The sequence below is a fragment of the Ceratina calcarata genome, unplaced genomic scaffold (genome assembly GCF_001652005.2).
Source record: "Ceratina calcarata isolate Rehan_Ccalc_2016 unplaced genomic scaffold, ASM165200v1 scaffold527, whole genome shotgun sequence".
Lineage (NCBI taxonomy): Eukaryota > Metazoa > Arthropoda > Insecta > Hymenoptera > Apidae > Ceratina > Ceratina calcarata.
This window is the reverse complement of record NW_017176419.1, coordinates 1-22,424: the sequence shown is the minus strand read 5'-3', so window position 1 is coordinate 22,424 and position 22,424 is coordinate 1. Positions and strand designations below refer to the sequence as shown.

At 44.9% G+C, this 22,424-nt stretch overlaps 2 protein-coding genes across 3 annotated transcripts in view; both read right to left on the bottom strand.

The window, feature by feature from the left end:
• Positions 1-14,504, bottom strand: part of LOC108628530 (uncharacterized) — a 17,582-nt gene extending 3,078 nt beyond the window's left edge. Inside the window, exon 1 of one of the 2 annotated variants that reach the window (XM_026816562.1) lies at positions 14,177-14,504. In XM_026816562.1, coding sequence (XP_026672363.1) covers positions 14,177-14,310 — 134 coding nt within the window. In that variant the 5' untranslated portion in view covers positions 14,311-14,504. Of the gene's footprint in view, positions 1-5,948; positions 7,048-14,176 lie in introns of those variants that run through there. The other variant, XM_026816563.1, reaches the window with a different exon arrangement.
• An 832-nt stretch (positions 14,505-15,336) lies between these two features.
• On the bottom strand, positions 15,337-22,418 carry LOC108628532 (ubiquitin carboxyl-terminal hydrolase 1-like). The gene is given in 8 exon segments (XM_018030526.2): positions 15,337-16,681; positions 16,773-16,958; positions 19,696-20,284; positions 20,377-20,569; positions 20,642-21,419; positions 21,480-21,718; positions 21,791-21,970; positions 22,142-22,418. Coding segments are annotated over 7 exon segments (2,487 nt in total). The 5' UTR covers positions 21,960-21,970; positions 22,142-22,418; the 3' UTR covers positions 15,337-16,348.
• Positions 22,419-22,424: the final 6 nt, after the last annotated feature.

The following is a 22,424-nucleotide window of genomic DNA, read 5'->3' as shown; positions in this document are numbered from 1 at the left end:
TGATAAATTCATTTTTTTTTTTAATTTTGACTTAGACCACTGAGTTAATTTTGACTTATCCACAGACTAATTTTGACTTATCCACAGACAAAATCATGTCGCGTGAAATAAGTGATAAATTCATTTTTTTTTAAATTTCGACTTAGACCACTTTCAGAATTATGGGCACAATAATCGACGCATATTCAAAGTGGGCAAGAACCAAGGCATCATACAGGGTCCCTCAGAAAAAGTGTTAGACTCGAAAAAGAATGATTCTGAACGCCTACAGAATCACCTGTCTTCGGTCCTAACACATTTTCTGGGACATCCTACATATGGCAATTAAAGTACGCGACTTTACAAAGAGAGTAGATGATCTAATGAGCAGTCCAAGTGTTCTAGATGCTTGACAGATAATACGTGATAACTAAAGAGCATAACGAATCGTCATTGACGTCAAGGATGCTGTTCACTATTTGTACGTGCGTGTTTGATGCGAAGCGTGGCAACATCGTACAAATGCATAACGATAATGTGCATACGAGGGAGAATAGAAGCTCTGAAAACGCCAATTGTCGATCGAAGAACAAGAATCTTACTCATGACGCGTACGGGCAAAGAAATTGCATGAACGCAACGTCAGCTCTCGCTTTCACTGACGAAGACAAGGCTGATCTTTGCGTATGTGTACGTACTCAACCATTCGATCGAGTCGTATCCCAGGAAACGTGAACGATCCTTACGCGTTAGTTCTCGTGACTGGCACGGACGAAGCTGAAGAACGTACGAATCATAGGCGCTGAACTGGTCGATGATTTTGTTACGTCGACGGGGGATCGGCGAGGAAAAGACGAAGAAGAACCGAGATCGTTACGCGTGCGAGAGAGACACTCTGGGCCACGATGGATAAATTGCGATTGGCGTGACCTCGTTCCAAAGATCTCGATGAGACGACCCGTGCACTCCTCGACTCTTGGCTCGCTCTTTGCCCCATTTACCCGGACGCGTAGGTCACGTCGGGGACGAAGCGGGCCGCGCCGGGGTCACGATCGAAGCAACAAGAACGAGCGCGCCCGCTCGTTTCCGCGCTCCCGTCGTTAAAAATACATTCCAACCGCAGGTTTCGTTCGTTCAAATTTTTCCTGTGCTCGTCAACGACGATCACTCGTTTCGGGCCGTTCACCGATCGAGACCGATCTGCCGCATTAAAAGTGAAAAACGCGAGTCGCGTCGTATCGACGTTCCGAAACTGACGCCCAAAGATCAAACTCCACAACTTCGACGTGATTTACGTAACTTCAAAACGAGTTTCACTCTTGCCCGTGCTCCGCCAGGCGAAACACCTCACGAATTTCTGAGAAACGAGAAAAAAAAGTGAAAAGTGAAAAATGACGATACGACGAACGTTTTCAACGACTCGTTTGTTTCGGTTCGAGTTAACTTTTGCAGGAACATCGACCTCGCATTTGGAGACTTGATTACGGATTCAAAGAACATAGTCTCGTATAATAATGGTGAGAATCCTCATGAGTATACGACTATAATGTTCCTCGTTACCGAGTGGAATACCCCGAGGGATAATTAAAAAGCTTCTGAAAAAGAAACGCTGAGAGCCTCTGTCAGCGATTAAAATTAGGCTGTACCCCGCGACGTCGTAATAGAAACTGTGTATCTAAAACGAGAACGGGTAACGAATAACAGTTATCGGATTTAAGGGGCTAGGGTAGTCACGTGACTTTCCTAACACGCGTCGGTAAATTCTTGACGTTTTTAGCTCTGTTTTATCGATAACCAGGCAGGAATAGTGCCAAATATCGGTTTACAGGAATACACTGTTCGTCCTTATACAGGGTGTTCGCGAGCATCCACCGTAAGGTCGACGTCGTTCACCGGTCGAGTGAAAGTTCGTTTTTATATTATTAACGACGTCATCTACCAGCGACGTGACGTCGCACATATACCACCTATACTTTGTCCTTCCGTTCAGACGCAAAGAGCACGGGCCATAGGCCATAGGCCACAGGCGGCATAGATAGGCAGTGACAAGCTAATCACGCCTACGGCTCGTGAGATCTGACGCTACTCGATCGAAACGTGGGAGTGGAATATCAGATATCGATCGAACACTCGCATTTTCTTCTAGTTCTATACGTGGGGTGAACGAACATCGTTGTCAAAGGACAATGAGTAAAGAGACTCATCGATCTTACTATAGAGACTTGGGAAAGTAATTTTGACCAAGGAGAAGAACGAAAGAAAAGCATAGATTATCGTCGTTTAAATCCTCACCGTAAAACTGACCGGCTGAAGACCTCTCATTAGACGGAACGCGACTAACGCGTTAAAACGAATCTAACGATAAGTAAAATGACCTTGCGCAAAGAGACGTGAGCGCGGGCAGGTCGACGACCGGTTGGCACGGCTCGCAAGATGCAATAAGGGACGCCTTTCTACAGCCTTGACTGCAACCTCCATTACGTCGCGGGGATCGTCCGTCGCCGTCACGTGTAGACGTGCGTCGAATGACGTATCGCTCTCGGCCGATCGCATCGTCGTTATCGCGTGTGTGAGCCTCGACAACACCCGTTATGCTGTCTCCGTTAAATATTTTTATAAACCTAGCGCGAGACGGTCCTCTCTTCCTTGTCTCGCTCGTCGGTCGCACGTTCTACCGTTTACTTTTACCCATACTGTGCGATCGAATACCCGATTTCACGCGGAGTACATACAATAGATGAACGTTCATCGATTCTATTAAAAAATTCAACAGACATTATCTAATGTTGATTCGCGATGAGATCGGTTATTTCATTTGATCATTGAGATCGTCGACCGCCATTTTGTCAGATTTCAACATTTCTCGGATATCCTACGTCATTCAACAATAAAGCATGTCTAGTTTAAAAGCGTCTCTGTCTTTTTTCATTTCAGGCATCCTAACGAACTGTTGAAGTCAGCAGTTGAATCACTTTTTTTTCTGGCGTTTCAGGAAATAGCGCATAACTTGGTCACCTTTAGTTATTTTTGTACGAAAAAAATATTTTACACAGTTCATTTATAGGCAAATACATCCACGAAGTTTAAAAAAATTCCCCAAAAATGACCTACATTTTAGGCGGTCACACTGGTAAGGCCCCTTAAATAGTATCGAGTGGGGCATATTTTGGTATTATTAGTTTTTCCATAGGTAGACGCGTCAAGGATATATGAAGGTCAACTTTGTTTTTTTAAATAGAATGAGGTACTTTTTTATGTATAAATTCAACTTCAGAGTTAATTGACCGTCCAATATCTGAACGCGGGCGATACTCAACACTGTTCGTAGCTTGCGTCTATTACCTCAACCAACGTTTCAGAAGCTACAGCAAGTCGCGCACGACGCATGCAACGTAATTGAGACCGCGAGTCAACCGGAAACGCTCAGAATCATGAAACGATGATATGAACTATCGACGTTCCGATTAACAGTGGGTGCCTGTTCATTATAAAGTTATACGGCATTTCCTTGTTTACTCTTTGACTCGCATCTCTTCGTGTAGTGCTCTTCACTCAAATACCCTCGGACAGATAAAATGTTCTACGACGATGACGGATGAAAACGCCGAAATGGAAAGAATGATTGATGATAATGAGAAAATGACCGGTACGGGTCGATGTGGAACGTCGAGACCGCTATTATTTCGTTCCTCAGCTTTTTCCACGACGCGTTAACGTCCGTTTAACGGAAAATTGCCACCGTCGACTGATCATTGAAACACGCAACGATAGTACGTCTCGCTGGGAAAGCGAACGTGTCAAGATGAATCAACGGGCCATTGGCATAAAGGCGAGTAAAAGCTTTCGCCAGTGATTTTAGTAAGTAGTCGTATAGAAGTAAATCGATCGACCGTCGTATGAATTATTGGAGAAATGTCGTGTCGCGTGCGATGCAAATCCAAGTAATAAAATCCTGCATAATTTCACACCTGAAAGCTGTTTCCTGAATCTCGGCGACGGATCAGGGTTTCGCGTCACGGTTTTCGCGTTTGGGTCGACGCTCGAATCGTTCCACGATTTCTTCATGTGCAACGAACCACAGTTTCCACACGTGTGGACGCATGTATCTATGTGCATGGATAATTTTGTTCTATTCTTTTAAACGACAAGGAAAGGTCGCACATCCATTGCCGTGTCAGGCCCTGGTTATGGTCATTGCGCCAATTCAGTTTGACATCCGTCCACGTCATTCGTTCGCGTGTGGACAGCCACTTCGCTTCGTCGTTTAATAGCCGGGACAGGACGACCGACGACTTTTCGACGTACGAATTCGAAAGGGGTCGTTGACGCTGGGGGGACACGATCGTCACGAACGATATCTTCCCTCCTGGGTCGGAACCTCCCTCGCCGCTGAACTCGGGAAATAAATGCACCGTGACTCACGTCCGAACATTTACATAATTTAAATAAAAAATGTGTTGCTCTGTCGAACCACTGAGATATTACTAAAGAGTGGCAGTGCCTGTATAATCGTTGGGACAGCGAATGGGGCCCAAAACACTTGTGTGGCTATCGTGAATCACAATCACGTATATGCGAGACTCTAGATATTCAGATCACTGCGATCACTGCAATCACTTGGCATCGTAATTCACAAATTCACGTCATCTTCACAGTCCACTCTCCACCAATGAAAAGCGATCACGAAAATCACTGTGATTTGAAGCGCACGTGATCGAAACACTCGTGATAGAAAAGTAGCAGTTTACGCCACTAAGTAACTATGAATGATAGAAAAAAACATTTTATATGAAACTTGTAGCTTTTGACAGTATTTACAATTTTCGTTTCAAACACAATTAATTAGTTCGTTCATTGCCAAATAATTACATATTCCTTAACGAGTGAAGTCAGAAGTAAATTGTATCTGGCAACTGTTTAACACCGACGAGTATCTTGTTTTCTAATTCTTGTTTCTTGTTGGTTTTTGTCTCGTTCCGACTCCGTTGTTCAAATAGCAGCGTATCGATGATGATACGGTCACAGCGATCTACCCCCTGATGACCTTGCCTCTGCTCGTCCCTTCTGCCGATCATTGTAAGTATCGTCGCATTGTTCTGGTTCACCGGCCAACATCCGTGTTCACATTCGAATCGGCTAAACTCCTATATCGTCCACAGACGTCGATCGATCGTCCGTCCTATTTATAATCTATCTCTCTATCTATATTCTATATATACACGTTTTCGATTGTGACGCGTTTTAAGTAACATCAAAATCTCGTCGACGAGAGACGTTTCACATATTTATGCGGCTCGGAATTTTCTCATGGTTCGCTGCGCCATTCAGATTCCTGACGCATAGCAACGGAACAAAGGAAGCGTCAAGACAGTATCAAAGCCTACCTACGCCGTATACATACGTACATGTATGTATCTGTTTTCTAGTCATTTTCTCACTTCTCAGGACTCGCATACCATTCGCCTGACGCTTTCTCTGCTTCCGAGTTTATTACGGTCGTTCGGTAAGCTCTGCGGATTTCACGGATCTATAGAAAAATTTAATTCCAAGAAAACACAAATGGCGCAGCTGACGTACCAGTAGAAACGTACCGAACGCTAAGAGAAAAATGCACGACGCCCGAACGGCGATTGATAATGCGAGTTTTAACCGCACGTACCTCTCGTTTCACGATAAAATTCCGCACAGTTTCGTGCATATTCCGGTTTTAAATTCGTACACAAAATCAGGATACTAGGATCAAAGAGAGGCTATCGACCGAACGCTCGGTGTGACAATTTAGTAAAGCATCGCGAAAGTCCTCTTCGAAACCGGTTCCGATCGACGCACGGAGAGGCGTCCGCACCGAAAAGCCGGTCAAAAGTCGATTCCAACGCTTTGGGTGAACCTTAACTTCTATCGGTCGACGTCGTACGACGCAAAAGTATGAAACAACGCGGCATCGTGCAGTACGAGAAGACATAACGTACCGGATTGGGTTATCGCTGGGAAAATACGCCTTCTCGGTATGGAATGGTGTCCCGAACGTCATCACCGAACAAGTGGACGATCGTTGTCGTCCGTCGTTGGTCCTCCAGTCTTCTCTACGACCGCCAAACAATTCGGCTAGTCAGCTGATCGCGCGATGTCTCATCGCTTTGCTTACTGTACGCATTATCGGACTCCGGAGACTCGACTTCCCGTCGCGGCCGTCACACCGCGGGATTCGACCGTTAAAACACTGGCCCGGGTTTAAACACGATTCGTGTTCACGGATCTCCGGTGATGATCGGAGACACAACGGGCCTCTCTTCCGGTGTCACGATCACGCCCGTTCCACTTCGCAAAGACTGACCACCGCGAACTCGAGAACTTCGATCTATCTCAAGTCGAATCTCCGTACTGGAGCTGCACTTTCGCGAGATCCGTACGCTCGGTGGTACCACAGGAAGTGAGCGTTTGCAACGAACGACGCGGCTACGCTACGAGGTTCGGCTAGTGTCACGAGTAACGGTACGTTGCCCGAACACGAATCACGCATGGAAATTCAACGAACGACACACGCGCGCATCACACTGCTGGAGCGAAAACCGAGTGCAACGACCGGTTCGCATTTATTTTTTATTATCGTCCAGCGTTCACACGATCCGCGTCGCATTAACCGCGTCGTTCCCGATGATTTTTTCCCGTAGATAAGTATCGAAATACGGCTACTTCGTGTGGAAGAGTCCCGAACCGACGGACATACAGGTCGCGAGTGCAACGCGGTCGTATATATGAGAAAAGTACGATTTAGACACCCTGTATACGTCGATCGGAGCCAAGACGTTCCGACAAGCGAAGAACCTACTCCCGCCACGTCTAGCGACCGACTAACTCTGGTCGTCTCTCGTCCCTTGTCCCGGTTCCCCGTCTCTCGTCTCCCGTTCGGAGGCTCAGAGGAGAGGAGAAACCAGACGGACGTGGGGAACGTCGCCCACTTCCTCTCTCCCGTCCCTGACACCCTCGCCAACGCGCCATCGCACTACCGTCGACGTCGACCGTGGACCTCGACCCTCTAAAACCGCATCTTGCCATCGATGCAATATAGAATCAGCGGCAACGAGGAAAAATTGTGTAAAACCTGCCCGATATGATTATTGTTATTTTAAAAAGGAACTTTTTATGCATTTATCGTGAGACGTTGTTCATTGAACGGATACTCCGTCGTTGCTCGACGTCGTAGAATCCAAATTTGTTTTCCAAAGGTCTATGGTAAAATCAATAAACGAAGGACGGTGGTACTTCGTATCGATCCGTTCTCTAGATGCGAACGCATCGACGTGGTACAAAGAAATATGAGAACGAAGTATGGAACGCAATACGAATTTAGAGTCGTTTGAAGCATCCTTTCGACTCCGCCCGGGCGCTGCGAGCAGCTTTTTTTTCTCTCGTCTGTCAGCATCAGTCAGCATCGGAGACGCTTCCGACTAGGGATGTTCGATTCTCCACAAATCTGGATAATCGAAATTCGAGCAAAAAATTCTTCTATAAAATCGAAATGAGAGAATCGATCTCGTTGGATTGGATTTCTCGAATTGTCCTCGAAAGAGAAACGAAGAGTACGGCGAAGGCGTCAGCCGGAAGAGGTTTTAACGAAGCAGCTGGTACTTTTTTCATTGAATGAGTTCAGAAGAATGAAATAGTCGACACGGTGTTGTGTCACGGTCGGTCGACACGGACACGCGTATGTTCAATATTTCCTGTAACCTAAAAGTACAGGTGGAACAATCGGAACGCGTCCAGCGCAGTTCTCTCCGTTCTAAACCCGGTTAACTTGGTTCCGCGAGGCAGCGGACCAGAAGGAAAACTCTCTGAAAGCCGTCGCGCAACTGGTCCACGTGTCCGGCGTTGCAGTGACGAAACGGCACGATTTCATCGTCGGCGCAAACATTTGGTCAGGTTCGGCAAACCGTGTCGTTCCGGAAAATTCTGCGGGAAACCTTCGATTGTCCCGATTTTTCACTCCCAGCGGGGATTCAGAGGATTCTCGTGGGTCGACAAAGAGAATTCGGTCCGCCGAGGGCTGCTGGCTCTCTGCCAGAGGGAACCGAGATGGAACGTCGGACACAATTTCGAGACGGAAGACCCGCCAGTACGGCACGAACATGCGTGCTCCGTCGTTCCGTTCTAAATACCCTTTCGTGCCAATGGATAGGCGATCAGCTTCTAAACGAGACGCGGATCGACGGTGAAACGCTTTCCGAAGGAAAATACGACGAAGATGAGCCGCCCTGATGTTTCGAACTTAAAAAAGTATCTACACCACTACGCCATTCGGTCTGCATGAGGTAGTTGCGTTTTGTCTTTTCGTAATATTTTTGTATACGCACGTGTATCGAGTTAACAAAGAGAATAAATCTTAACTTTTCTAAGTATTAGGTCTAGTAATAATTAGTGTCGTTTTTTAGTGTTCGTTTATGTATTGGAAAACGACATTAATTGTTACTAGACTTGATATCTAGCAACAAAAGGTGTGTTTCTATCCATGAGAACCCAACAGTTCCGACGTGCGAGTCGACGATCATCGATCGACCAGTGTTCGACGCGCAAAAGGAATACGTAAAGTCGATCGAAACGCAATTGCCAGTCGCTACTGTGATAGACACGAGTGCACCAAACCAAACACGGTGGCGTACAAATATTTTCCAATATGCAAATATTTATTTAACAACGTACACATTCAAATGGACGGACATCGGTAGTTAGTTTACTCAAGAAATAAAAAGAACCACGCGACCGACCGGTCGCTTCGCGGTTCACATGGAATTCCATATTGTAAGCATCAGAAGTACTCGTGCGAAGCTTCACTTCTTTTACACGTTACAGAATTGTGTACATTGAGTAAACGCGCCGGTAGAACTTATTTTTAAATCGAAGGAGGTGCCGATCACTAAAACTGTACTACGTTAAATATATTTTTCTTCCAAAAGTATTTATTTCGTTATCATCGATCTTCTCGTCACAATCTTCTGATAAACTTGCACGTAGCGCACGTTCCATCGCATTGAATGTACTTCTTCCTCGAAGCATTCCTTTCGTCTCATTGCTCTCAATTATATCGTCTTCGAATCCTTCCTCATGATTCGATCTAAAATTTACTTGTCTCGGAAGTCGCCAGTGCCGACATTTTCCATCGGCGATTGACGTTGAGAGCACGGGGTGAACATGATCATCGAGGTATTTTTCACCGATTCAAGATGAAACTACCCGAAAAACTAAGTGGTAAGCGGAATTCTGTGGGATACTTTGGGATATATGCGCCCTTTCAGGGTACATTCGGCTTAAACGCGTATAAGTCGACTTGTATCCGACATATACATAAAACATTACTGAATTCCTCATGAGAACACACGAAGAAGGTGTATTTCAACGGAAGGTACACGAAAAACTAGTTGGTAAGCGGAATTCTGAGGGATACTAGGGGATATAGGCGCCATTTCAAGGTACATTCGGCTTGAACATCTAGGTATTTTTCACCGATTCAAGATGAACGGTTCAGCGCCGGTCACAACCCATACCTCGAAATTGATCCACTTGATGATCACGTAAAAGAAGACCAACCGATTGATCGTGCAAACGATCTCGAAAAGGTTGCTCTCGACGGGCACTCCAAACAACAGGTCCCGAAGAACCGGCGCATCCTTGAGGAACGCTTGCTCGTAAATCTCGTAATCGTGATCACGCGTCGCATCGTTCGTTTCGATCGTCGTTATCGTTTCGGGTGTGTCAGTCGTCGCGGGATCCGTCTCGACGGATCCTTTCACCCTCTGTGTCCAGCCTTCGATCGCCTCGACGACGGAAAGCATCTCACCCATGATCAAATCTTGATTCGAGTTCGACGAGTCGTTAATCGCGACCGTAGGTCGCCCCTGCGTCAAGGTTTCAATTACAATTTATCACGTAGAAAGTCACGTTCAGGGCAAGGTCGGGTCGACTGCGATCGTAGCGGACCACCACTCGTCACATGTTCAGTCGAAGATCTGTGATCGTCGCGACCGACGAACGACTGATCGCGATCGTCGGTTCCCGGCGTAGAACGCCAAATTTGATGTACTTTCAGTTACCTAACCGCTCTAGAATCATCGTCATCGGTTAAAAGTGCCGAGCACGTTGCGAAACTGTTACGTACAAGCATCGATGCACCGATGCGCGGTTCCATCTTTCGGTCGACGAGAACCTTGGTAGAGCGAAGAAATGAGGTGACCTCACGGGAGAAAATGTTACGATTTCAAACATTGACTTTCCATTAAGAAGGTACTGTCGAGTTAACTGGTAATTCCACTTATGGAATTAACAGACTCTGTACTTCAGCGAAATAATGTATTTATCATACAGTATTATAACGTATTTATTATAATACTGTAGGCGAAATTCGGGAATGAAGAACAAAGGTTCTGGAGAACAGAAACATTAATTTATTCATATCGGCAATTTTTCGACACGTGAGAATTATTACGAAATCGAATTTTCTCCGGTTCGCTTTTGGATTTGAATTAATACGCAGGAGCGTCCGGAGTGTTCCTGTACACTTTTCTCGAGGCGACCGGTAGATAAGATACTCCAGCCGTTCTCTCCCACGGAGAATGACCTAGGTTAAACCTCCGAACTCTCTCCTAACGCGAAACTCGGATTTGAACTTATTATACAGAGGCGTCTGGAGTTTTCTGTACTCTATTCTCGAGGCGACCGGCGGATACTTCAGTCATTCTCTCCTACGAAGAATAACCCAGGTTATATCTTCTTACTCTCCTCTGACGCAAACTATGCCTACTCCTAGAGGACGACCGGTGGTTATTCCGACCGTTTTTTCTTTTACACGAGAGATTTCTACTTCTACAGGACGACTGGTGGATAGTCCGACCGTTTTCTCTCAACACTCTTAACCTAAGCATTCACAGGCGTCCGGGTGACGTCCCCTGTACTCGGTTTCTGGTTTGGCGTCTCCAAAGGACGACCCAGGGTAGTACTGTACTTTCCTAGCTACAGTGGACGTCCGATAGCTAGACTTCGTACTCTCCTTCTCAGTTGGACGACCGATGGCTTACCTCGTTTTCTTCCAATCGAGCACAGCAAGAGAATACGAGGATTCCTTATATAGTTACGCGTTGCTAACGACGCTGTTAATAAACAATTCTTGTCGCTAGGCTAGCGGCCTTGTGGTTTTTGATAGATCGTTTTCTTATCGGCTGTTGATTAATTTTCGTGGTCGTTATCATGATGTAAGGAAACAAGGTGTGTTCTTGAGGCAGGCGCGTTTTGACTCGTTCTGCGCATGTAGCCCACTTTCGGCCATATTGTAATATGGCGACGTAATGTTTAAATTTAAAAACACGGCATAATTGAACAATCGATAGAATATTGAAAAATGCCATCGTGTTTGGTAAAATCGTGTAGAAATCGGAGTGGGAACAAGATGAACACAGATATTCAGTTGCATAGATTTCCTGCAGATTCGACACTTGCTGATTTGTGGATGAAAGCTTGTGGAAATGAAAAAATGAACCTAAAAGATGGTAACGTCAATTATTTGTTCCGTAATTCCATAGTGATTTATAAAACATGTCTATAAACAATGTACTAGTGCATGTAGTATCATGTAGTAACATATTGAATATTTCGAGTGTGTAATTTCATGTGTAATTTCTGTTCAATAATTACGCGTTGTTTTGCGAATTGTGATTGGTTGAAAATCCAGTATGGCCGAAGAAGGGCCGAAAATATGATTAGTTGATAATTGGGATGCGCTAGAACACACCTTGTTTCCTTACATTATGGTCGTTATAGTATTTGTTTTAATTCTTAGCGGCGATACATTGTCCAGGGTTCTATTTTTTAAATCATTTTCACCAATGCCTAATTCATTCCCCTCCACGATGGACGCAGAAGGGGTACTCAATATGTGAAAGTAGTTGTCACAAGAATGTGTACTTTCCAAATCGATGTTTATAATGGCCAATGAGAGGAATCGCAATGGAAAAACGAATCGAAAACGTCGTAGAACGGTGAAAGCAGTTGGGGGCATTTGAATCGTTGAAATACCAGGAATATCACAGAGGGATCGTTCAGGCCGTTGACACCGGGTCGTTCCTATAAATAAAGGGCCTACGGGGTGCATCGCAGGATCCCGAATGCTCCCGAATTAGCTACAACGACGTCGGGGCAAAATGAAGCAGAGTGTACGGGCACGGACCACACAAATGATTTTCGTTCGTCGTCGGCAACGACCAAACGGGCATCGGAAATCAATGAATTTTACGTGCCAAACGCACTCATCGGGTCGAAACCGCGGCTCGGTGATAAAGAGATCCTTCCGACGAACATCGATCGGAGATAACCAGCGCGTCATCGGCTTTTATTCTAACAGGCGGGCATCGTCGTAATACCTGAGTAAATACAAAGACGTGCGACGTTTCACTGGCGTCACGAACGTTACGCGATCGTGTCTCGTTTCGCTGCACAATTCATGTTTGGATTTAGATTTTTCTTTTCAGCGAATTCCCTTTGTGCGTTCGACCCTCGGGGATCGAGGCCTTGACCTCGGCTCTTTAAATTGCTTACCGCGTAGGAAGCGTACCATGTTTCAAGCCTTTGGGAAAGTGTCTATCGCCCTAGCTGACCCTTAACCGTTCCTTCTACGTACGTACGTACGTGAATAGGCCCCTCGGTATGAATACGTCGACACAGGTTCACGGTTGCAACAGAAATATTCGTCGTGTCAAGGCCATCGAACGATATCATCCGGCAAGGACGGAACGTTCTCGAACTGAAACAAAATGATCGTCGCCTCGACTTCGTCGGACGAGAACTTCGAAGCCAAAAGATCTCAGGAACATCGTCGTCGGATTTTTGGTCACGCTCGTCAAACGTGTTACGTACGTCTGGGAAATGGGTAAGGAAATTAGACGAAGAGAGGAAACTGAAGTGAATAGGTCGGCGGTCGATGGAAGTCGAAGAGGGACAGAATATGAATGGGCGAACGGTCGATGGAAAATGGAGAGAAACGTCAAAAGCCGAGGAAGACGAGAAGGAGAAAGACGGGGAACGTCCTGGCTGCTGCGGGATCGATAGAACGGAGCTGCGTGATACTCGGTTTTCCGTGCAGAAAACCGATGGACGCGCTGGAACGAGATAACAGATACGCGATGAGCAAAACCTTTAGAATATCGCGACTGATGTAAGTCGAAAGAAATCTTATACCTGTCCTTCTTGTGATTCGCAAACGAAAGTTCAACGGTTCCGTTTTTCAAATGGACATTTCCGTCTGATAATCCAATTTCGATCCCTCGGATTCAAACGTCGAACGTCCTAATAGGATTTTTTATCATATTCTCGAACGAGCGTCTTTGTCTCGACGCGAGCGGAAGGTTTAAGAACGAAGAACGGACTGTATTTTGATCAGAGAAAGACGTCAAAGATCGTGAACGGAAACGATCACCAGAGAGAGGTCTCCTACGGTGATACAAGAACGACGTTCGATTCGGTCCGGTCAGAGTTCACCGGTCAGTGACCTCGGTCCGTTCCAGTCACCTGCTCTAGCGGTGACAAAACAGCTATCGCAGTCGCCCGCGAAACTATAATTCACATGCGCCGATGCGACGGTCTCGACCTCGTCATGGACGACCTCGCTGCGCAAACGTGTCGGCCACGCGATGGGTGCACGCGAGACTCACGCTCGATCTGCACACGTATCGAGCGACGTTCACGTTCGTACGAGCACACGGCTAGAGTACGTCAGGTAACGCGTCGAGAACGGATGGAACCACCTGCCCGGTTCATCTCGTTCTCTGTTTAATTTTATAGCTTTAAATTCGTAATAAGATTTCCTTACGAACACCAAGAGAACCATCAGACTGGGATGAAAACAGAATTCCATTACTAACGCTACCCTCATCGTCGCACTGATCGCCATTGTTCGATGTAATCTTGTTACACGATTACAACGTAACGATCTTTCGACAATGATACACCGATTGTTTAGACAATCGTCGTTCGTGCACTGATTCTTGAATGATCGATCGACGGTCGATCACGATTAAAGGTGAAGAATGTACACAACGAATCGAACGAGTCGAAAGCATCGAACAAAGGCATGCAAGCAGGTGAATCTCGTCGATCGTGAGATCGTCAGAGAGGGAACGACGGAAGGATCGTCGACGACATTCATCTACTTACTTACTTGCTGTCGTCGTTCCCTAGCTGACAAGACGACGATTCGTCGCTGTCATCGCCGTCGGCCTCTTCCGTCGGGGGTTGCGCTGCTGCGGCATGGCTTCTGTCGCCGGTCTCCAGGTCAGCGACGAGAGTGTACATCGACGGTGTTTAAACGAACGCGTAACGTCGCTTTCTGGACGACATCGTCGTCGAACACGTGTGTTACACGCGTAAAATCGTTTCGAACGTTGCCTCTCGCGTCGCACCACTGATAACGTATGACTTATTGGCTGGACTTGCCAAGAGGGCCAATTTCCTTTCACGAGCTCTTGCCCCTTGCTGCGTGCACTCGACCAGCGCCCTCCCGCCATTATATTGGTTTCTGTACAAAATACTTTCCAGTGGCGGCATCTGACGATGATTCTCCAGAAACTCGTTTCAACGTTACCGTCTTTGAGGAATTTCGATGATCATAAAACGTAATTAGTGTCAGCTGGCATCATTGAGATAATATATATAGAGGAGGTGAGTCATAGGAACCTCTGCAAGTGAAAATGTCTCGAATGATAGAAAAAGAGAAAGAATCGGTTGTCGGTTGTATCGGTTCTTCCCTAATGGCGCATGCGCACTGCTCAGTAGCAGCAGTTTAATATTTGTTTTTGTTGTTGGATATGTGTATTATACGCGTCATTAGACAAGGACAGAACAGGTAACCGGTCTTTTTTCTCTTTCTAACAGAAGGACAGGTTTTGGCGCGGTTCATCTCTTCTATGTGTATTATCTCTATGGCTGGCATCGGCTGTTAATCGTCTATTAATTATCGTGACGACCCGCCGTTATATCCTGAGATAATTCCATAGTTCCTGTAACGATATGTGACAACTTCTAATGAATGCGGTCGAAACATATGTTCAAACGATTGGAGGTCAAAGGAAGTTGTATAGAATCGGAGGAAGACCGATGTGCGCTTCTTTCTTCTCTCTCGTGTGATACCACGGTCTTTTGTAGGTCATAGTCGTAGCGTCCCTTTCGTGTTCCTTCTCTAAAAATAACCAGGGAAAGGAATCGATAGGTTCGGGCGAAACTCTTCTTTGCTCAGATAAGAAACGATGGCAACATGCAAAGGATATAAACTGCCCTTTCCACGTGTACGTGTAGTACCAAGTTTCATTAAGGTAAACGTTCCAATTTCCACTCACTGGCTCATCCTTCCAGTACATTTTATAATTCAAACAGTACAAATATACACTTATATACATAATACACATAGAACAATTTGAATGAACATGCATTTCTTAATGTATCTTCAAAAATACTGTGCAGTAGTTGCATAAAAAATTATATTTCTGTACTGACGTTCGGTCGAAATGTTTACACCTAAAATACATCAGGCATGTCAAACAAACGGCCCGCTATTGATAACCAATACGTTTATTTTACTTTTGACAACACTGGATCTATATTCGGTAGCACACATTTGTGCGGACAACCATTTTCTACTTTAAAAAATAATAAAACTGCAGAAGGATCAACATTAACAGACAAACATATGCAAGTAATTTTAAAAATAACTACAGCTCAACAAATTCAACCAAATTTGGACAGTGTAAACATTATTTGACTATACTGAATGGTATAATACTTAATATGGCCCTCAATAGTTAACGAGCTTGACATGCCTGCTATGCATGTATCATCGTTACGTTATAAAAATCGATGCGTTCGCGTCGAATCACGACGATGAAACTTTCGTCGCGGTTTAAGGCACGTGAGTGGGTATTCCCAATTTTTCGTTCAGTTTCCCTGACGGTATCGCTCACAGATCTTTGAATTAAAAATTAATTATTGTATACTTGCGGTCCCGAGAGTCTAGGACCGGGCACAGTTCAGTTTTTAATCGTTTTACGCATCTCAATGCTTTACCGTGCATACTGAACCGTCTGGAGGGAGTTCGCTGCGACCCCCACCACCTTCCAAACTGCGCGAAACGGTCCTAGACTCTCGGGACCACGAGTATAGCTTGCCTCGTCGTCGAACAGATACACGATCGAAATATAAGTATTCGTAAGAACTAATTGTTGAACGATCGTTGAACGACAACGACACGTACACGAATGGTGAGTCGATTAGTTGTCATAGAATCTGCGCGTAATTGTTAATAACTTTTTTCTCGGTTCACGTACGCGTGCCGTCGTCTTTATTTGTCCTTTTTATTCTCTGGACCGACAGTTTCGTTGACAGCGGTCGTATCTGTATTTGTCTCGTCGTTAGGTCCGTTTTTCGACGTCTCGTCGCCTTTAGTTTCCTTCATGTCAGCTTTTTCTTCTGTTTCCTCTTCCTCCAAAAGATAGTCCCAATCTTGCGGCTCGTCGCGACCATCGTGTACCCTGTTCAACTCTTTCTTCAACATCGCAAGGCATTCTCTACGTTCTTTCCATTTCTCTGCCTGCTCGGGATTCTTCACCTCTTCGCCGTGTTCGAGCTTCTCTTTTTCTTCACATTCCATTATATATTTCTCATAGTTTTCTACCTGAATTTCGTAAAAGTCATGAAATAGAAAATTATAACGTGACAGAAGTGCGAATATGCAGATGATACAACTAAATATAGATTCAACGAGCCTTGTCCTGTAACATCTGTTGGACTTGATTCTGTCTCTTCAAGTGTCGTGGTAGCCAAAAGCAGGCCTGGATGAGCCGCAGAAATATCCAGACTGCTCCAGCGAGAGCCAAGTACGAATAGGCGGTGAAAACCATACTTACAAAATCGACCGAAACCTGTTGATGTTTCATAACGAAAATTCGTTACTTCGTTACTCTTGGCCAGACCTGTGATCAACGAATAAATAAAATAATATCATCTGCATGATCGATTCTATGACGAATGTCGATCCGATCAGTTGAAAAAGGAAACGTATGCTGTAACGTGGCGTGCCGTGCGTGTAACGGACGTCGATGGTTCGCGACATCCGCGAGCTCATCGACGATGATATACCGTGAATGTATCGATTGCACTTAATTTTTTAACAAGTATAAACGTAAACGTGCATTAAACGTGCATCGTGAATGCATTCTGTACAGTTGCAAATTTAAGTAATCTTCGATTTTCCATTTTCACGTGATCCGTTCGCCACTCCTGGCCAACAATTTATTGCATTGTGAATCGGATTTTACAAAATGTGTTACACCAAAATGCGCACGTCCAGAATTTATAAAAATGATTATGTTACACTCACCATATTATTCAAATTGACGTTAAATTACTGTCGAACAACATGTTCACAGCCACGTCGTTTACTCGTATTTTATGCAAATAAAAAGTTCAACGACCATTAAATATTTCTTATGTATAACAATAAAGAGGTACGCCAAGTATAGGAAGTAAAAACTATGTAATATATTGTACGAGGTCTCACTTTTATTTGAACTTTAATCGTACCGCGTTTCATTCGTTCGGTAACGCTAAAATTTTTTCTTCGTATTACTTACCTTTCTTAACGAAGCGAGAGTGCGATCATGACACGTAGAACGCGATTTTGATACGGAAAAAAATTGCAACCTGATAGGAGTACTTAAGTAGAAGAAACTACGATATGTCAGACCGACAGGTAAAGCGCTACTATTCACTACTGACCCTTATCGAAATAATCGATATATGGATGTAGCATAGTCACAGTAGCCACAGCCACGTACGATCGAAACGGTCGCTCCGACATTTCCACGACCACCTCGTCGACGTTCCGCATAATTAATAATTTATCGTTAACAGATTTACCCGTTGTTAATTGTTCCCATTCAGCTGTATAAAACATGATATCGGACCATCTAGTGATTTCTGAAAAATATCTCTGCATTAAGGACATCTTTTGAAATAAGACTTGTTACACATTGTAAAGTAGTCTACAAAAACTGTATTATGACATTAAAGCATTAAGAAAGTACAGTGGAAACAATTAACCCCTTGAACGACAATTTATTTTTAGTCAGCACTTGAAAAAGAGGAAAGTTTATGACGAGCTGGATTCGTCATTTCCGTTCAAGGGGTTAATATTCACGAAAGAAGTTCAAAATGTCGAATTTACGTGTATATAAGGGTACGCGGTGCCCGACGGCAATGCTGCCCCCTGACGGGCCTCAAATTTTTTCGTGCACGGCTCGCTTCCCCTCTTTTTCGCTCGTATTTCGAGCCCCACTACTATTCCCCTCATGCGCCTTCGCTGACCATTCCTAGCATATCCCCATCAAGTGCCAGACCCCACCATGGTCGCGTCGTCCCCACTTTCCGGCCGACCGAAAAAGTATGCGATGCCTGCATTGCCTGCCTCAAACTTGCCTTCGGGCCGCTACCGCACCCCTTGATTTGGAGTGTGTGCGGCTGTCAAAAGTCGTAAGATAGAAGAGTAAGGCGACGAAGTTCCAAGAAACGAGAAGCTCTAAGGGATCTCTATCCCTCTTTTTATACTCTCTGTCTGTATTTGCATTATCTTGCAGTAAATACAGCTATGTTGGGGATAGAAGTTCAGTATTCGATCGAATCACTTGAATTTATAATATTGTCAATCACTCGGAAATATTATCGGTACGCAAGCATGTGGTTTACGCGTCCGAGTTCAGCAAGCATGCATTATACACCAAGAAAGAAAAAGATTCCTTCGTCGGCGAACATTCCCCCTCCCATTAAAAAGTGTACCACCAGTTCTGGAACATCCTGTATAGCTCAATGATTGTTCCATTAGAAAAAAGTAACGTTACGAATGAAACTCAAATGGACGGTTAAATAAAAGAAATGGAATGATTTTCAAATAGATGAGTCGTCGAAGGAATGGACGAAACATCGCGCCATAGCGCACAGGAAATAGAAATATAAAAACATATTTAAAGAAATATATTTATAATTTAATCTTAGCAAAAAAATATAAAAAGAATATATTATAGATTTATTGCTATAAAATGTAAGTCAGCTAAAAATCAGCGTTCTTATAAATAAAAAATATAATAAAATGATACACGTATTTTCGGTAGTACAATACAGATCACGGGTCACGGGTAATGAAAATCAATACGTTAACGACGAGATACATCTGATAGTCGCGCTTACGGTTTGTCAAGAACGTAAGACGGATCTAAAACTAGAAGGAATGGATAAGTGAAATGAAGAATACATACTTTTATTTTTACAGAGATAACTTAGAAATAAAACGGTCCACGACCCAACTAACATTAATGTCGTCTAAATACAAATTGACACTTCGTAGCGTGTTAATTAGCAAGACTCATTTAGCATTAGCCTGGAGAACTTATTGCGTATCGTTTAACTATCAAATTCTAATGTTTTCATAATTTACTTCGTTCGTCTTCTACGAGATTATACACGCTGATCTATTGTACTCGTAGAGAGTAAACGGATGTACATAGGATGTGTGTGACAGCGTGGTCGTTAACAGGAAGGAACAAGGCCCATTGCACTTTTAGGTTTCTCGTATATCGTACGATCATAGAATCTGTTTCGCTCGAGGGGGAGGAATATTTACGTCGTGGACCTTACATAGAACAAGAGGTACGGGGTGGCGGAGTTCCGCGGGTTCGGTGCTAATTTATCTTCTAACTCGCGCAACGGTATCACGTGCACTGCTTCGTCGTCGCATTCCAGCCACGTACTAGGAAGCTTGTGGCGTCTGACGCCGCAGCAATCCATGCTGCGACAACCAAATCTGATCAGCTGCTCCTTGTTTTCGCTCGCGCTCGGCTTGCTTCGAAAATACTTCAATATACCGGACGATTTGTCCGAAGACGAATTCGCGTTTGTGCCGCTGCCACCTCCGCCGCCGCCACTGCCGCTGCCACTCACGCTGCCGCCGCTGCCGCTCTGACCGGAAGTTTGCCTCTTGCTGTCTCTGTCACACTGAAAGTACTCTGTGAACGCGGATTCGTCGGGCAGGCGAGTGTATGCGACGTAGTGACCAGCTGTCATCGTCGCGCCTTGATGCATTATAACGGAATACAGTTTATATACATGTCGCGACTCCGATCTGCCGCCGGCTGTGGTTCCACGCGTCTGATCGTTGTTGCACTCCTCGCAGAAACATTGCAACGTCAACGGCGTTGGCATATGGTTATTTATTTTCTCCATCGACCTGACAAAGAGCAACGTACGTTCTTAGATACGGCGGTTCTACTAGCTTTATTTGGAAAACGCATGAACGCAAGTGCGGATAAGAGATCTTACCCTGCCGCGGTAGAGAATCTCTTTAACTGCAATATGAGCAACCTCGGTAACGATGGGAAACACACTGCTCTGCGAGCTTCGTTGTATCGAAGACAACGACTGCACCAGTACTTGTCTCGACCCCAGAGAAGCTCGCTAGTCACTACCGCGCGTTTATAGACCTCGCTACTGTCTATGGGCCTCGCATCTTTGTCTGGAAGCAAACGCGTTTACAGTTCGATCGTCACGGAGCGTTCAGGTACGAATGGCCCTCGTCGTTACCTACCTTTCTCGCTCGATCTGTCAATGTCGATAGGCACGCATATGTCGCAGAACGTTTCTTTCCGCTCGGTGACGTGTTCGCACTCGAGACACGTGGTCCGCAGAAGGCTGACGCCTTCGAAATCCTCGGAAATGAAACATTTCTTGCTCTCCGGCCTGTGACTGTTCGCGTCTCCGTTACTCTCGGAGAATTCGGTGTGACCGTTCTCGTACTTCATGCAGTATTTCATGTAGTATTTCATGTTCTCGTAAGGTCTAGAGGACACGCCGTTCAGATTCGACTGTACGAGACAGGACGAGCTGTCCCTCGACGTCAGCTTCTTCTTCTTTCTAGACTTACGAATGCTTCGTTTGTTCGAATTATTACCTTCCGACTGTGCATCTGGCAGATGTTCCGTGGAAAAATCCGACGCTCCGTCGCTACTCTGCCCGAATTGACTTTCTCTGTGTTTCACCAACAACTGGAACGTTTCCCTAATGTTATCGAGTAGGCACACCAACAGCTCATGAGCGTCCTGCTGCTGATTCCCTTCGAAAATAGGGTTCACGTCCCTGAGGGCTTGCAGAAATGCGTCTGGTTGATAGGGCTCGCTGTTTTCTTTCGCCTCGGACGCGCGCAAGGCCATGAACAGTTCGTGCAGCTTCTCGGTAGCTATTTGTATTCTGTGCTTGTTCGTATCTCCCGTCGGTCCAGCCAGAGCCAATAGATCTTTACTGCTCCAACTCCTGCTACCGCTCGACGTTAACGATACCCCGGTTCTACCTAGAGACGACGATTTCGCCTGGCGAAAGGGAAACGTCGTGCTACAGAAAAGTGTATTTTTCCCCGTGACAAAACTTACTTTAGTTTGAAGTTGTTTGTCGTTCAAATTGGACAGGTCGGTGGCCAAATGATGCAAGTTATGTAGAAAGGATGGTGCGAACCGTAAAGTATATATCACACTGTTCAAAAAACACGTATTCCCTAAATTACACAAAGTGGCTATTCTCAATCCTTCGGAACCACTGCTAGACACGTCGTAACTTCCATCTTGATGATTGCTCAGCTGATTGCGATAACCATTCAACATTTTGCTTGTACCTTCAGAAATTAATGAACGTGGAATTAGAAAGATTTCTTTGACAATGTTCGGTTTCTATCTCCGTTACGTACTATAGGTAATAAAGATATTCCTGTTCAAACGGCCCTCCCTCTCAGAAATCTGAGGAGCCTGAAAAATGTTAGAGCTCGTATGCTCGCGGCCAGAAAGGGACAAACAAATTCTCTTCCTAGGGGGAACAGAACGCTTATCTGCATCTTCCTCTGTTTCTAATACTGTCATTTTCTGTTGACCTGGAACAATCAATCGACCGTTGTACACGGATCGTACGGTCGACACAGTTTGATTCGAGCCATACGTCGAGCATCCTCTACGATCGCGTTCGTTTCATGATAATTCGCTTCGAGCCACGTTAATCACGTTAATTCATAATATAAAGACGTGTCTATAGTCTATTTACTTACGTATTATTCGGTAGGGAATTCATGGAACAGATCAGTTGGTCGTATTTAATTGATCGAGAAAATGTGTCTGATACAATTGAACCACGTTAGATTCGTTGAGTAACGAGAACTACATTTCTACTGTGATATCCTGGCGATGGAACACTGTTTCTACAATTATAATATTACGGTGCGTGTAGCCATTACCATTGCCATTGCCCGTTGCAACCGTTGCAACATCATATCACCGAGGAGATACTTATAAAGAGTGGTAGCCTTATGGGACTTGGTGTCGCACGAAAAA